General features: G+C 44.0%; 1 protein-coding gene across 1 annotated transcript in view; it reads right to left on the bottom strand.

Moving 5' to 3' along the window:
* LOC122447588 (ATP-binding cassette sub-family C member 4-like) overlaps positions 1 to 17,841 on the bottom strand; it is a 337,265-nt gene that overhangs the window by 144,184 nt on the left and 175,240 nt on the right. Inside the window, exons 12-14 of the mRNA XM_043478283.1 lie at positions 16,674 to 16,768; positions 16,366 to 16,452; positions 2,552 to 2,648 (exon numbers count right to left, since the gene is read on the bottom strand). Coding sequence (XP_043334218.1) covers positions 2,552 to 2,648; positions 16,366 to 16,452; positions 16,674 to 16,768 — 279 coding nt within the window. The remainder of the gene's footprint in view (positions 1 to 2,551; positions 2,649 to 16,365; positions 16,453 to 16,673; positions 16,769 to 17,841) is intronic.

Consider the following 17,841-nt stretch of genomic DNA (forward strand, 5'->3'; position numbering starts at 1 on the left):
ACCCCAACTCATCCAGGGGTGCTCTCTAGTGGACAAATTGTTGTTCTAAAATCGAGGATGTATTCTCAAAAGAAGCAATAAGGGGGCCCCAAAACATCTAGGGACTGGCTAAATATGTTATTGTGCCTCTCACTATTCTGTACTCAGTACTGCCAATGCAGGGTTTTACATACTAGTATCACCTGCTCTGGGGGCTTCCCTGGTACCTCAGCAGATAAAGAATCTGCCTGCAATGCAGGAGACCCTGGTTCAACCCCTGGGTTGGGAGTACCCCCTGGAGAAGGGATGGGCTACCCACGCCGGTATTCTTGGACTTCTCTGGTGGCACAGATGGTGAAGAATTTGCCTGCAATGCAAAAGACCTGGGTTCGATCCCTAGGATGGGAAGATCCCCTGGAGGAGGGAATGGCAACCCATTCCAGTATTCTTGCCTGGAGAATCCCCATGGACAGAGGAGTCTGGGGTCACAAAGAGTTGGACATGACTGAGTGAATAAGCACAGCACATCATCTGCTCTGCACATGAGGGTAACTGGTCTCAAGCTTAAGAAATCTGAGCTTCACATTCCTGGAGGGGTGGAGAACAGTCTACACATGGCATTGCTTCAAGAGGTAGAGATGCTGTATTTTAATAATCTTTCTTAGAGCAGAAATTCATTTGATAAGTGAGAGATTTGGCCACAGGTCTGTTGAAAGAGACAAGGGTTAACAACAGAGATGCTGAGGCACAGACACAGACAAACCAAGGGGTAAAATATCAAGCAATTACCAAGTCTGAAAAATTCTCCCTAATCTCCAACCCACTCCCAATCATGTGTGGTGTTGTGCACTGAATGCTAGCCCCTTAAAAAGGTGTGTTCAAGCCCTAAACATGATACTTGTGAACTGACCTTATTTGGAAGCAGGGTCTTTGCAGATGCAATCAAGCTAAGATGAGGCCACATTGGAGCAGGGTGACCCTAAATCCAATATGACTGATGTCCTTATGAGAACAGAAGGGACTCAGACAAACAAGGGATAATGGCCACGTGGTATCAGAAGCAGAGACCACAATACTGAGCTGGAAGCCAGGGAACACAAGGAAGGCAGGTGCACACCAGTGGCAGGAAGGATGGATTCTCCCCTGCAGCCTTCAGGGAGAGCATAACCCTTCCAGCACCTGGACTGGGGACTTGTAGCCTCCAGAGCAGGGAGACAATAAATTTATGTTGTTTTAAGGACATAGAGAACAGACCTGTAGTTCCCAACAGGGAGGGAGCTGGGGAGACTTCTAGTGAGAGGTTTTGCATTAGCAGATGTAAGCATTATATATGGAATGGATAAACAACAAGGTCCTACTGTGTAGCACACAAAGAATTATATTCAGTATCTTATAATAAACCATAATGGAAAAGAATATTTAAAAATAGATATATGTATATGTATAACTGAATCACTTCACTGTATAGCAGAAATTAATAAAATATTGTAAATCAACTATATTTCAATAAAATAAAATAAATTCCTGTTGTTTTAAGTCACCCAGTTTGCAGTACTTTGTTATAGCAGCTCTAGAAACTGATACTCTAGCCTGAGTCCACACTTCTGTCTCCTCAGCTTTACTAAGACTTCTAACTGTTTCTGCTGTCACCTCTCCGGTGACCGTTAGAGGAATCTTTTAAATCCCACATAAGACCACATCCTCCTCTACTCTGGACCATCCAAGGCTTCCATCCCATTTCTGGGCTCACTGCCCACTGCTCAGAGACCAGCTCCCTCCACGTCCGCCCGCTCACTCTCCTCAGACACCTGGTCTTCCTGCTGTTCCTCCAACCTGCCAGGTCAGCTCCTTCCTTAAGACCCCCTGCCTCAGATTCCCTCTCCCAGGTGACAGCACAGTCCCCACCTTCATGTCGCTCAGACCCCGTGAGGCACCAGCTCCTCAGGGAAACAGCCAGGATGTCACCTTCTTTGTTATATCTGTCCCCATAAGAACAGGAGCCCAGTGTAGGCAGGGCCTTGTCCTGCTGCACAGTCTCCCACATGTATTGGGAACATAGAGACCTGGGCAGGGAGACCAGCAACTGGGGACACCAGCAGAGTGGGTGTCTCTGACCCAGGTGCTTGGCTACCCAACCTTGCTTCCTGTACTAATGGAAGATGCTCTTCAGGCAAACTGTGCATGACAATCATGTGGATACAAACAGGTCTTAGTATCTCTAATTTCCAAATAATACAATTTGACTTAAATCCTGGAAAAGGAAAACAAAATGTTCTAAATAACATTGCATCATTATCCTTAACAATTTCACTAGAACAGTGATGATTCAGTAGCCTTGCACTTCTACACACTTTAGGCTTTATGTGGCTTAGAGTGTAATATTGATATTTCTACAGGCCTTTGGATTTGTCCTCAAATGTAAGAATACCACCAGCTCTGAGAAGAAGGGAGTGTACAGCTGAGGGAAAAGAGGGCACTTACCATTAATCCAAGGAGAGTGACCTGTTGGGAGGCCTGGCTTTCAACACACCTGAGAGTCAGCAAGTTCCACAGACTTCTAGAAATTACTTACCTTTTCCAATAGCAGAATCTGACTTGCATCTTTTAGGTACTGCCACTGATGAGTCACTAAGATTGTGATCTTCTCATGCAAGACTTGGTGAATACACCTACAAATGTAAAAGGTACAGTGTGTAAAAACATGAATGGGGGTGCTTCCAATTGAAAACACATATTTTGAAAACATAATGAGACAAACACAACACAGGAGTTGAAGATCCATGGTTTAAACACCAAATAAATAATACAAACTAGTTCAGTTCAGTTCAGTCACTCAGTCGTGTCCGACTCTTTGCGACCCCATGTCTCGCAGTGCACCAGGCTTCCCTGTCCATCACCAACTCCCGGAGTTTACTCAAACTCATGCCCATTGAGTCAGTGATGCCATCCAGCCATCTCACCCTCTGTCGTCCCCTTCTCCTCCTGCCCCCAATGCCTCCGAGCATCAGGGTCTTTTCCAACGAGTCAACTCTTCGCACGACGTGGCCAAAGTATTGGAGTTTCAGCTTCAGCATCAGTTCTTCCAATGAACACCCAGGACTGATCTCCTTTAGGATGGACTGGTTTGATCTCTTTGCAGTCCAAGGGACTCTCAAGAGTCTTCTACAACACCATAGTTCAAAAGCATCAACTTTTCGGTGCTCAGCTTTCTTCACAGTCCAACTCTCACATCCATACATGACCACTGGAAAAACCATAGCCTTGAACAGACGGACCTTTGTTGACAAAGTAATGTCTCTGCTTTTTAATATGCTATCTAGGTTGGTCATAACTTTTATTCCAAGGAGTAAGCATCTTTTAATTTCATGGCTGCAATCACCATCCGCAGTGATTTTGGAGCCCCAAAAAATAAAGTCTGACACTGTTTCCACTGTCTGCCCATCTATTTCCCATGAGGTGATGGGACCAGATGCCATGATTTTAGTTTTTTGAATGTTAAGCTTTAAACCAACTTTTCCACTCTCCTCTTTCACTTTCTTCAAGAGGCTTTTTAGTTCCTCTTCACTTTCTGCCATAAGGGTGGTGTCATCTGCATATCTGAGGTGATTGATATTTCTCCCAGCAATCTTGATTCCAGCTTGTGCTTCTTCCAGCCCAGCGTTTCTCATGATGTACTCTGCATGTAAGTTAAATAAGCAGGGTGACAATATACAGCCTTGATGTACTCCTTTTCCTATTTGGAAGCAGGCTGTTGTTCCATGTCCAGTTCTAACTGTTGTTTCCTGACCTGCATATAGGTTTCTCAAGAGGCGGGTCAGGTGGTCTGGTATTCCCATCTCTTTCAGAATTTTCCACAGTTTGTTGTATCCACACAGTCAAAGGCTTTGGCATAGTCAATAAAGCAGAAATGGATGTTTTTCTGGAACTCTCTTGCTTTTTTGATGATCCAGCGGATATTGGCAATTTGATCTCTGGTTCCTCTGGTTTTTCTAAAACCAGCTTGAACATCTGCAAGTTCTCAGTTCACGTATTGCTGAAGCCTGGCTTAGAGAATTTTGAGCATTACTTTACTGGTGTGTGAGATGAGTGCAATTGTGCAGTAGTTTGAGCATTCTTTCGGACTGCCTTTTTAGGGATTGGAATGAAAATGGGCCTTTTCCAGCCCTGTGACCACTGCTGAGTTTTCCAAATTTGCTGGCATATTGAGTGCAGCACTTTCACAGCATCATCTTTCAGGATTTGAAGTAGCTCAGCTGGGATTCCATCACCTCCACTAGCTTTGTTCATAGTGATGCTTTCTAAGGTCTACTTGACTTCACGTTCCAGGATGTCTGGCTCTAGGTGAATGATCACACCATTGTGATTATCTGGGTCATGAAGATCTTTTTTGTACAGCTCTTCTGGGTATTCTTGCCATCTCTTCTTAATATCTTCTGCTTCTGTTAGGTCCATACCGTTTCTGTCCTTTATTGAGCCCACTTTTGCATGAAATGTTCCCTTGGTATCTCTAATTTTCTTGAAGAGATCTCTAGTCTTTCCCATTCTGTTGTTTTCCTCTATTTCTTGGCACTGATTACTGAGGAAGACTTTCTTATCTCTCCTGGCTATTCTTTGGAACTCTGCATTCAAATGGGAATATCTTTCCTTTTCTCCTTTGCTTTTAGCTTCTCTTCATTTCACAACTATTTGTAAGGCCTCCTCAGACAACCATTTTGCCTTTTTGCACTTCTTTTCCATGGGGATGGATGGTCTTGAATCCTGTCTCCTGTACAATGTCACGAATCTCTGTCCATAGTTCATCAGGCACTCTGTCTATCAGATCTAGTCCCTTAAATCTATTTCTCTTTTCCGCTGCATAGTCATAAGGGATTTGATTTAGGTCATACCTGAATGGTCTAGTGGTTATCCCTATTTTCTTCAGTTTAAGTCTGAATTTGGCAGTAAGGAGTTCATGATCTGAGCCACAGTCAGCTCCCGGTCTTGTTTTTGCTGACTGTATAGAGCTTCTCCATCTTTGGCTGCAAAGAATATAATCAATCTGATTTCGGTGTTGACCATCTGGTGATGTCCATGTGTAGAGTCTTCTCTTGCGTTGTTGGAAGAGGGTGTTTGCTATGACCAGTGCGTTCTCTTGGCAAAACTCTATTAGTCTTTGCCCTGCTTCATTCTGTACTCCAAGGCCAAATTTGCCTGTTACTCCAGGTATTTCTTGACTTCCTACTTTTGCATTCCAGTCCCCTATAATGAAAAGGACGTCTTTTTTGGATGTTCTAAAAGGTCTTGTAGGTCTTAATAGAACCATTCAACTTCAGTTTCTTCAGCCTTACTGAAGAAACTGGGGCATAGGAGCATTGGGGCATAGGCTTGGATTACCATGATATTGAATGGTTTGCCTTGGAAACAAACAGAGATCATTCTGTCATTTTTGAGATTGCATCCAAGTACTGCATTTCAAACTCTTTTGTTGACTATGATGGCTACTCCATTTCTTCTATGGGATTCCTGCCCACAGTAGTAGATATAATGGTCATCTGAATTAAAGTCACCTATTCCAGTCCATTTTAGTTCGCTGATTCCTAGAATGTTGACATTCACTCTTGCCATCTCCTGTTTGACCACTTCCAATTTTCCTTGATTCATGGACCTAACATTCCAGATTCCTATGCAACATTGCTCTTTACAGCATCGGACCTTGCTTCTATCACTAGTCCCACCCACAACTGGATATTGTTTTTGCTTTGGTGCCATCCCTTCATTCTTTCTGGAGTTATTTCTCCACTGATCTCCAGTAGCATATTGGGCACCTACCGACCTGGGGAGTTCCTCTTTCAGTATCCTATCATTTTGCCTTTTCATACTGTTCATGGGCTCTCAAGGCAAGAATACTGAAGTGGTTTGCCATTCCCTTCTCCAGTAGACCTCATCTGTCAGTCCTCACCACCATGACCCAACTGTCTTGGGTGGCCCCACATGGTATGGCTTAGTTTCATTGAGTTAGACAAGGCTGTGGTCCTGTGATCAGATTGGCCAATACAAGCTAAGTACCAATATAAATCAATAAATCTGACTAGGTCCTCAAATTCATCAGCAGCAAACATGAATCCAGCTCTGCTAAAAAATTCTAAAAACCAGTCCAGTGAAGGAGGTATCAACAGCTAGGTTTTTTTTTCCTCAAAAAACTCATCAATTTTTTACATGTTTCATGATGATAAACAACTGACCAAAACTGAAATTCCAAAACCTGACTGAACTAAAACACTATTTCATCACTATATAGGAATGGGAGAAGAGGAATCTATGTCATTTAAAACTCTGTACATTTTTCTCAGGCAGTTTTCTAAGTGATTGTTTATGATTTATAAGGTACATAGTAACAACAAAAAATTAATAGACTCTTGATAACCTTTGCCAGAGTACATTTTCTAGACACTTCTTCCCAAATAGCATTAGATAGAAAATGAATGCTAGTGTGACCTCCATACATCTCTGCAATATTCCATCCCAACCAGGAATTAAACTTTTCATTTGAGCTGCAAACTTCCTGAATATGAAAATGAAAAATGAGAGTCCAAATGGCCCAAATCAGAGGAAATTATCCAACAGTTCAAGACACACAATTCTCTTAGCCAAGACTCCCCCCCAAACTATCCAAACTTAAGTGTTTTTTTGTCACAGCAACCCCTTCAAACTGCCCCTACATTTTAAATGCAGACCCCAGGGAACTCAGTCCCAGTCTCTTCCTACAGGGTCCACAACCCCTTCAGAGAATTGAGTAGCCAGGTCTGAGGCCCCAGTGAGCATGGGCAGGGCTTCAGGCAGGTACTCTGAGTGTCCTGCACCCTTACAGAGCAAATCTCAGGAACATGGGCCAGAGCTCAGCCTGCTGAGTGAGTCAGATGGAGAACTTGGAGGCAGTAGACTGCAGCTCAGTTCCATCAGACGAGCCACTAAACCTCAGTTTCTTCACCTCAGCATCAATGGCAATCACGTGTTCTGAGAAGTCTAACCACCAGTCTGCTCAGTAAATGTCAGCTCCCTTCCCCACTCCACCCTAACCACAAGTGGTCATATGCTTTGGACTCAGAATAGAAAAACTCTGAGGGGACCCTCTGGACACAGGGTCTGTGATCAGAAAGAAGACCCTGGGATGCAGACACATGCACCATCGTTTCATTAATTCCAAACAGATTTATATTTGCCTTTTGACATGTCTTAGTTCAGCTTTTGTACCTAAGTTTCTTGACTGAGTAACCCCTCCTCCAATTAGTACTAAAGTTTTGCATGGAATTGTGTCAATCAGTCCATAGGTCATGTCCAGCTTTCTGTGACCCCATGGACTGCAGCACACCAGGCTTCCCCATCCTCCACTGTCTCCACAGTTTGCTCAAATTCATGTCCATTGAGTCAATGATGCTATCTAACCATCTCATCCTCTGCTGCCCCCTTCTCCTTTTTCCTTCAATCTTTCCCAGTGTCAGGGTCTTTTCCAATGAGTTGGCTCTTCACATCAGGTAGCCAAAGGATTGGAGCTTCAGCTTCCACATCTGATCTTCCAATGAATATTCATGACTGATTTCCTTTAGAACTGACTTGTTTGATCTTTTTGAAGTCCAAGGGACTCTCAAGAGTCTTCTCCATGACCACAATTTGAAAGCATCAATTCTTTGGCACTCAGCCTTCTTTGTGAACCAACTCTCACATCCGTATATGACTCCTGGAAAAAACCATAGCTATGACAATACAGACTTTTGTCCATAAAGTGATGTCTTTGCTTTTTAATACATTGTCTAGGTTTGTCATAGTTTTCCTTCCAAAGAGCAAGTGTCTTTTAATTTCATGGCTGCAGTCACTGTCCACAGTGATTTTGGAGCCCAGAAAAATAAAATGTCACTGTTTTTACATTTTCTCCTTCTATTTGGCATGAGTGGTGGGACTGGATGTCATAATCTTAGGTTTGTTTTTTTTTAACATTGAGCTTCAAGCCAGCTTTTTCACTCTCTTCTTTCATCCTCAGGTGGCACAGTGATAAAGAATTTGCCTGCCAATACAGGAGACATGGGTTCAATCCCTGGGTTGGGAATATCCCCTGTAGAAAGAAATGAGAACCCACTCCAGTATTCTTGCCTGGAAAACTCCTTGGACAAAGAAGATTGGCAGGCTGCAGTCCATGGGGTTGCAGAGTCAGACATGACCGAGAATACATGTGTACACACTTTCACCCTCATCAAGAGGTTCTTTAGTTCTGCTTCACTTTCTGCCGTTAAGAGTAGCATTATCTGCAAATCTGAGCTTGTTCATATTTCTCCCAGCAATCTTGATTCCAGCTTGTAATTCACCCAGCCCAGAATTTTGCATGATGTACTCTGCATAAAAGTAAAATTAGCAGGGTGACAATATACAGCCTTGACATACTCCTTTCCTAATTTGAACCAGTCAGTTGTTCCATGTCCAGTTCTAATTGTTGCTTCTTGATCCACATACAGGTTTCTCAGGAGACAGGTAAAGTAGTCTGGTATTGCCATCTCTTGAAGAATTTTCCACAGTTTGTTGTGATCCTCACAGTTAAAGGCTTTAGCATAGTCAATGAAGCAGAAGTGGGTTTTTTTTTTAGATTTCCTTGTTTTCTCTCTGATTCAGTGAATGATGGCAATTTGATCTCTGGTTCCTCTGCCTTTTCTAAACCCAGCTTGTACATCTGAAAGTTCTCAGTTCACACACTGCTGAAGCCTAGCTTGGAAGATTTTGAGCATTACCTTGCTAGCTTATGGAATGAGTGCAACTGTACAGTAATTTGAACATTCTCGGGAATATTCTTTGGAATTAATGGAATTGTTTTTCCTTAGTTCAAAATACCTGTCAATAGTCCCCAAAGGCAGACATTAACCAAATATGATGGGCTGCTTTATCCAAGATGGACCAATCGAAAAGTTTTAAAATGTTTTCTTCCTAACATTCCATCATAGATGAGGTAATATAATTACAATGAAGTGATCAGTTGATGATTTTGAATTTTTTCCCAAATAATAAGTTTTATCCAAATCTCTATAAAACTACTTTATTTTCCAAGTTTTTAAGAATAAAGTTTTCCAAGTCATGGCATAAAAAATAATTGCTTCAGCAATGAGCTGTTTACACATTATTTCTAGATAAGAGCTGTTAACCATATAATTCCCTATATCAAAATAAGCCTATATAAATGCTGTGTTAAGAGGGGACATGGTAGGTTATTGTAGAAGGGATATAAGTAATACAGAGTCCCACCTTCATTGATTCGACTGGCAGACTTTGGTTAGGCAGAGGTGCTATCCCAAGTGCTGAGGATACACCCACAGGTCAAGAAAGTAGAGAACACTCTGCACAATGGAGAGGGGAATACACTGAACTAGTGTAGAAAAATGAGCTATTGGGCTGTGATGTGTGCTCTCAGGGAAAAGCAAGGGGGTGCTGCTGTCTTAGATAGGGTGACATGGGAGCCCTGAGACTATCTGGGGGAAAGTCCTGGAAGAAGACACAGCAGGTGCTGGGGTCCTGGGACAGAACATGCTGGGCTGAGGCGCCTTCCTGCATTCACTGCTTAGGGTCATGGGGGGTGGGGTGGGGGGTACTCATAAATAAAGTGCACCCACTGAGGGCTGTGGGAAGACAGAGGGCATGGGGGGCCCCCTGGAGGAGCAGGAGGGAATGGCAGGACCCATCTTCGACCTTCCTTCTGTGCCCTGGCGCACTGCTCCCTGGCTCTGGGACAGAGGGACCAGTATGTACAGACAGACAGGAGAAAGGGCCCCCCCCCATAAATCCAGCACAGCCGGATACTGATTGGGTGTGGGGATGAACTAGAAAGGTTGATGGGGCAGACGGCAAAGAAGCCTGTTCTCTGTTTGAGGACCTGGAACTGCATCCTGAATTGGGTGGGGGGACAGGGGGGATCTATGAAGGGCTGGAACAGGAGGGTGAGCTGTGTAGACAGCAGTGTCAGAATCTGATCAGGACAGACCTGAAGAGCAGATGATGCAGGAGGTGGGGGGTCTGATGAAGTAGGGCTGGACCAGGACACGATCCATGGTTGGACACAGGTGTCACTGCATCAGTTCACCTAAGGCCCCTCACCTTAAGTAGGTGATAGAACTCACTCAGTGTAGTAAGTGTAACAACATATAGGTGTAAAACTTACAGACCTTAATAACCTTGGATATAGATTCATGACTGAAGAGAACTGTTAATGGCTAGTAGAAATATGATTCACTCACTTTTAATACACAATACTCCCCATTATTAAGCTTCAACACAACCACCATCTCTCATAGCATAATGTTCCATCCAATTTTCTAACTCATTGAGAACATTCTCAGTTGCTGCTAAGTGATATCCTAAATATTGCATTCATGCTCCCTGCCCTAAGTTTCCTCAGAGAATGTGGTTCTGATTAGCAAAGGACAGTCTTAATTAACAAGCTTGCTTCTATCAAGTGTACATCCAAAGTCATTACACCCAAAATGATGAGAGGGCTTTATAAACACATCCTGGGTTCAGAAAAGAACTTGGGAGAGCTTTTGTGATGAGCGCAGTGACACTTGACAATCAGAACTCTGTCTTCTCCCCTCCCAGTGATGCAAATATAAGAGTCAGTAGAATCTCTTGAACAGAGTGACAGACATTTGTGAGTTCAGGGTGGGGTATTGAGAACAGGGAGGCTGAACTACTCATGATGCCAGAAGGGCAGGTTGGGGAATCTCTGTCACAGCACTAGAGCCATCACTGAACTCATGACAAGACACAAGGCATTTCTCTAAGGGAAAATTCGTCAAGCCATGATCAGGAGAGGCTGGGAAAGAGGGTCAGACCAGAGAGCTGGAGGCCATGCCAAGTGTCAGCTGTACTGTTCTCTTACTTTGAAAGAGTCAGTACTACTGTGCATTCTTTGTGTGGCAAAATACACAGAATATGAAATCTACCATTTTAACCACTTTTAAGTATACAGCTCTGTAACGTTAAGTACATTTACATTGTTGTGTAACCATCATCACCACTCATCTCCAGAGCTCTTTCATCAGCCCAGCACTAAGCACAAGTTACACACAAACTTTGGTAGAACTCGTACAATGACCCTGCTAGTGAATGTGGAACACCAGCTCCTTGTATCCAGAGCTCAAAGCTGCCCCCACATGTCTCTCTCTCTCTCATACACACACACACTGCTAACTGCTGAAATCTTTTTACTTTGCTGAGTAGCATGAATTGTGAGTTGAGAATGAATTATTTCCCCTACAAATGTACATGCTGGTGTCTTAACCCCTAGTACTTTAGAATTTGGTGACAGGACCTTCAAAGAGGTATTTGAGTTAGATGAGGCCATTAGGGTGGGCCAGATATAATCTGACTGGTGTCCTTAGAAGAGGAGACTAAAACATAAGGACAGAGACACAGGGGTGCACGTGGACAGAGGGAGGACCATTGAGGACCATGCAAGAAGAATGCCATCAGAAGCCAAGTAGAGAGGTCTAAGGAGAAACCAAACTGCCCACACCTTGATCTTAGACTTTCCCAGCTTCCAAAACTATGAGAGATAAACTTCTGTTATTTCAAACTTCCCAGGCTCTGGTCTCCTGTGAGAGCAGCCTGGATGGACACAGCCCTAGCAAACTAACATGGGACCTGAAAGCAAGAATTTCTAAATAGCTTCTCTCTGCCAAACACCCCACCTCCTCCAGGTGAGGGCATGCCTGCTGTTCTCCTCACAACCCTGTTTCCTCCTCCCTCCACACCTGAGCTTCTACTCATCCTTCAGCAAAAGAACTGGGTCCTCAGAGGCGGTCCTAAGATGGCAGAGGAATAGGGTAGGGAGACCACTTTCTCCCCCACAAATTCATTGAAAGAACATATGAACGCCAAGAAAATTCCACAGAACAACTTCTGAATGCTGGCAGAGGACATCAGGCACCCAGAAAGGCAGCCCATTGTCTTCGAAAGGAGGTAGGATAAAATATAAAATATAAAAAGAGAGACAAAAGAGGTAGAGATGGAGATCTGTCCCAGGAACGGAGTCTTTAAAAAAAGAGAAGTTTCCAAACACCAGGAAACACTCTCTCCAGCGGGTCTGTGGCAAGCCTTGGAATCTCAGAGGGCAAAATAACTGGGAGGAAAATTAAATAAATAATTAAAACTAATAGATTACCTGCCTAACAGCAACTCCCAGCAGAGCAGCAGCCCAGACACTCACATCCACTAGCAAGCAGGGGAAGGACAGGGAGGAGCAGGCTGCATTGCTTAGGGTAAGGACCAGGCCTGAATGCCTGAGGGAACTAGCTTGAGATAGCAACCCAGACTGTGGGACAGCTATCCTGCAAAAAGCCCTAACCTAAGACACTGCCAAAAGTCTTATTGCCAAATTCAGACTTAAATTGAAGAAAGTAGGGAAAACCACTAGACTATTCAGGTATGACCTATATCAAATCCCTTATGACTATGCAATGGAAAAGAGAAATAGATTTAAGTGACTAGATCTGATAGACAGGGTGCATGATGAACTATGGATGGAAGTTCATGACATTGTACAGGAGACAGGGATCAAGACCATCCCCATGGAAAAGAAATGCAAAAAGGCAAAATGGTTGTCTGAGGAGGCCTTACAAATAGCTGTGAAAAGAAGAAAAAATGAAAAGCAAAGGAGAAAGGGAAAGATATTCCCATTTGAATGCAGAGTTCCAAAGAATAGCCAGGAGAGATAAGAAAGCCTTCCTCAGTGATCAGTGCAAAGAAATAGAGGAAAACAACAGAATGGGAAAGACTAGAGATCTCTTCAAGAAAATTAGAGCTACCAAGGGAACATTTCATGCAAAAATGGGCTCAATAAAGGACAGAAATGCTTTGGACCTAACAGAAGCAGAGGATATAAGAAGAGGTGGCAAGAATACACAGAAGAACTGTACAAAAAAGATCTTCAAAACTCAGATAATCACAATGGTGTGATCACTCACGTAGAGCCAGACATCCTGGAATGTGAAGTCAGATGGGCCTTAGAAAGCATTACTATGAACAAAGCTAGTGGAGGCGATGGAATTCCAGTTGAGCTATTTCAAATCCTGAAAGATGATGCTATGAAAGTGCTGCAGTCATATGTTAGCAAATTTGGAAAACTCAGCAGTGGCCACAGGACTGGAGAAGGTAGTTTTCATTCCAATCCCAAAGAAAGGCAATCCCAAATAATGCTCAAACTACCACACAATTGCACTCATCTCACACGCTAGTAAAGTAGTGCTCAAAATTCTCCAAGCCAGGCTTCAGCAACACGTGAACCATGAACTTCCAGATGTTCAAGCTGGTCTTAGAAAAGGCAGAGGAACCAGAGATCAAATTGCCAACATCACTGGATCATCAAAAAAGCAAGAGAGTTCCAGAAAAACATCCATTTCTGCTTTATTGACTGTGCCAAAGCCTTTGACTGTTTGGATCACAATAAACTGTGGAAAATTCTGAAGGAGATGGGAATACCAGACCACCTGACCCGCCTCTTGAGAAACCTATATGCAGGTTAGGAAGCAACAGTTAGAATGGGACATGGAACAACAGACTTGTTCCAAATAGGAAAAGGAGTATGTCAAGGCTGTATATTGTCACCCTGCTTATTTAACTTATATGCAGAGTATATCATGAGAAACGCTGCGCTGAAGGAAGCACAAGCTGGAAATAAGATTGCCGGGAGAAATATCAATAATCTCAGATATGCAGATGACACCACCCTTATGGCAGAAAGTGAAGAGGATCTAAAAGCCTCTTGATGAAAGTGAAAGAAGAGAGTGAAAAGTTGGCTTAAAGCTCAACATTCAGAAAACTAAGATCATAGTATCTGGTCCCATCACTTCATGGGAAATAGATGGGGAAACAGTGGAAACAGTGTCAGACTTTATTTTGCGGGGCTCCAAAATCACTGCAGATGGTGATTGCAGCCATGAAATTAAAAGCCGCTTACTCCTTGGAAGGAAATTTATGACCAACCTAGACAGCTTATTAAAAACCAGAGACATTACTTTGCCAACAAACATCCATCTAGTCAAAGCTATGCTTTTTCCAGTGGTCATGTATGGATGTGAGAGTTGGACTATAAAGAAAGCTGAGTGCTGAAGAATTGATGCTTTTCTGGAGAAGACTCTTGAGAGTCCCTTGGACTGCAAGGAGATCCAACCAGTCCATTGTAAAGGAAATCAGTCCTGAATATTCACTGGAAGGACTGATGCTGTAGCTGAAACTCCAACACTTTGGCCACCTGACGTGAAGAACTGACACATCTGAAAAGACCCTGATGCTGGGAAAGATTGACGGCAGGAGGAGGAGGGGACGACAGAGCATGAGATGGTTGGATGGCATCACCAACTCAATGGACATGAGTTTGAGTCAACTCTGGGATTTGGTGATAGACAGGGAAGCCTGGCATGCTGCAGTCCATGGTGTCACAAAGAGTTGAACATGACTCAGTGACTGGACTGGACTGAACTGAACTGCTGACCTTTTCCCAGCCCTCTGTCTTAACAAGTTCCAAGTAGAGACAGGTTCCTTACAGGCAGGAATGAGAGCTGAGCATCCTAATCTCCCTTAATTCTACCCAGTGTGGGTCCTTCCCCTCTCCTGGCTGACCGTCTTGCTTTGTAAACTAAGAGGTTTTGTGCAGTGACATCTCTAAGGGCGTCGATCTCAGGGCACACAGCAGGGCTTTAATAAGTGCAGCTGGAAGGACTCGTTGGCTTAACCAAGCAAGATCGAGCAACAGCAAGATGGAGCAGATGTGGATGCTTCTTCAGAAAAAGCAAGTTTGTGAGACTTTCAAAAAGACACATCTAGACTCCACCAGAGGTCTCGGTCAGTGTATATTAGGACACATTATACACAGAAAAACATCAGAGTCTTTCTATCTCAGGGATTCAGTGGTCAAACAAGAACTACTAACAACAAATTCCAGAAACACAAAGTGAGAGTCAGGACTTAAACCAGATTCTAAATACCTAGTTTCAAATTCAAGTTAACCCCACATGTGGGTCTAAGTATTCATTCTACTAAGCATTGATGAAGCAATGTTAATGTTTGAGGCCATATGCTGGTGAGGGATAAATCACTTTGAAATTCTAGACTTTAGTAAGAATTTCAAACCAACAGAATGACAAGCAAAATAAACCAACAAGGCCTTTCCACAGAAGTCGTATGCCAGTACTAAAATCTTGGCTTCTAACATGCCTTAAACAAATGATGGAGTAAAAGAACTGGCAGCCAAGTAGCAGGTCACCTAGTCCCATTCTCCAATTTAAAAAGCATGCATCCCTCTGGGTCATCCCAGTGAGGGATGTGATGGAGAAGGAGGTAGGTGTGAGGGGGGTTCAGGATGGGGAACATGTAACACCTATGGCGGATTCATGGCAATGTATGGCAAAACAATTACAATATTGTAAAGTAATTAGCTTCCAAGTAAAATTTTTTTTAAAGTTAAAAAAAAATACTTCTAAAGTGTTACACAAAGGGGGGAAAAAAAAAGAACTAGAAGGTGAGGAGAGGAGAAAAGATACGTCAGGCAGAGGGGACAGCATGAGCCAAGCACTGGAGGTGAGTTTGGGACCAACATGGATGACTCGGGGAAGTCTGAGGTCTTGTGCCCTGGACAACTTTAAGAGAAGGCTATGTCTAAACCACCGGGCTGTGCGCATAGAACATGTGATGCCAGAGGCAGGGTGAGCCTCCTGTAATTTCACAAGGTCACTCTAGACTCAAGATTATGCTGAACATTTCCCCCCGACACATAAACAAAAAAAAGAGGAAGAGGAAAATAAAAAGCATGCATCATCTTTCTTCTTTTTAAATATTTGTTTATTTATTTAGCTGCGTCAGGTCTTAGTCGTTTCATGCAGCATCTTTTGTTGCGATGCACAGACTCTCAAGCTGTGGTATGCAGGCTATGGAGCACGCAGGCTCAACAGTTGTGACCCATGGGCTTAGTTACTCCAGGGCATAAGAGATCTTAGTTCTCCAACAGGGATAAAACCCATGTCCACTGTATTGCAAGGCAGATTCTTAACCACTAGACCACCAGACCACCCTATTCATTGTACTGGTTTCAGCAACTACAAGGAGCAGGGGGAAATCTGCCATCTATCCCTCACTCCCTAAAGCACAGACCCCACTGTCCTCCACACACTGGAAGCATCTGCTGCATTTCCCTGTCCTGACCTCAACATGATGCAAAATTTCTCTATGATGAATCTTCTGTGAGGGGAAGGGAGGAGAGAGAGAGACACCAGGCAGAGCAAACTGAGTCTCCCAAAGTACAAAGGCTTTCCTGAGCTCTCTTCCCTGATCCCTACAGAGTTCCTGGAAAGCAGAGATGATAGAAAGCAGGGGCAAACTCACTGTTCGAACAAGTGCCTGCTGACTTCTGCATCCACTGCGCTGAGCGGATCGTCCAGGAGGTAGATGTCTGCATCCTGATAGACGGCTCTAGAAAATGTAGAGACATCAGGAGAGGACACTTCACACTCTTTGAGTCTCATCTCCGAATCATGACTGTGTTCGAAAACTCTATGTTCATTCCAAGAGCCTAGGGAAAGAGCCAAGACCCTGCTTCACATAGGCCCACCCAGTGAGCAGGGTCTGTGTGCTCACATCCACTAGGAGCCGTGGAGGAGGAGGGGCAGGATGACAACTGAAATGCCATTTACCTTGCAAGGCTGACCCGGGCTTTCTGCCCTTCACTCAGTGTGGTTCCTCGGTCTCCTACGACAGTTAGATCTCCATTCTCCAGAAACTGTAAATCCTACATGAAGAGAAAAAAGGGGAAAAAAAAACAAAAATTTTAAATGTGTTTTCCTCCTGCCATCTTAACCCTTTAGCGTCAGTACTTCATACAAGTGTTTGATCAGCAGTAGTGTGCTTCTTTTCATAGCAACTAAATTGTAACTTTGAACATTAAAAGAAAAAAAATAAAAAACTTCTCAGGGATTTTAATGTGTTTTCATTCCATTTTTTTTTCACACCATTTATGCATTTAACCATTATAACAGGTATTTATTGAGCATCAACTATACAGCAGGCATCATTCTGGGCACAAGAATTCGGCCATGAGGAAACAAAGTCTCAGAATTTCTTTCCATGGTGGGAGACGGAGATAGGGAAAATTAACCTGAGCCCAGGAACTAAGGACGAGAAGGAAAAGGAAGTCAAATGGAGGGTAAAGAAGGAAGTGAGTCCACACTGGGGTGGGAGGGCTCTGCTCAGACCGGGTGTGAGCAGATCTGGGGGAGGGGGAAGGGCTCCGGCAGACCTGGAGAGGCTGCTCCTCACAGAGGGAGGGGCGAGTGCAGGGGCCACGGGGAGATGCCCAAGGGGTTCAAGACAAGGAGGCAGGAGAGCAGAGTGAGAACCAGGGGAGTGAGGGCGGAGACAGAGCAGGAGGAGCCTGGGGGCCCTCCAATAAAGGAGTAAGGGGAGTATTGACATGGTCTGAGGTTTTTAAGAAATCAGTCCTGCACTTTGTGGAAAACAGACAATAATGGGAGAAAGGTGAGGGCAGATACAAGCGAGGAGGCTACCGGAATAATCTAGGTGAGAGATGACAGTGGCCAGGACCAGAGTGGAAGCAGCAGGAGTGGAGAGATGAGCTCACGCTCCAGACACATTAGGAAGGTGGAGTCTGTAAGACCTGCTGACGGGACAGGTGTGGGCTCTAAGAGAAGAGGACTATGGCGTCTGGGGTTAGGAAGGGGAAGGACAGGGTCTCCATTTACTGAGTTGGGGAAGATGGTGGAGGCAGGTTTAGGAGACTTCTCTTGTGGACAAGCCGAGATGACCTCCCAGTGGTGTCACAGTGCATCTGGGCATGCAGGTGTG

The sequence above is a fragment of the Cervus canadensis genome, chromosome 9 (genome assembly GCF_019320065.1).
Source record: "Cervus canadensis isolate Bull #8, Minnesota chromosome 9, ASM1932006v1, whole genome shotgun sequence".
In the NCBI taxonomy this organism is placed as follows: domain Eukaryota; kingdom Metazoa; phylum Chordata; class Mammalia; order Artiodactyla; family Cervidae; genus Cervus; species Cervus canadensis.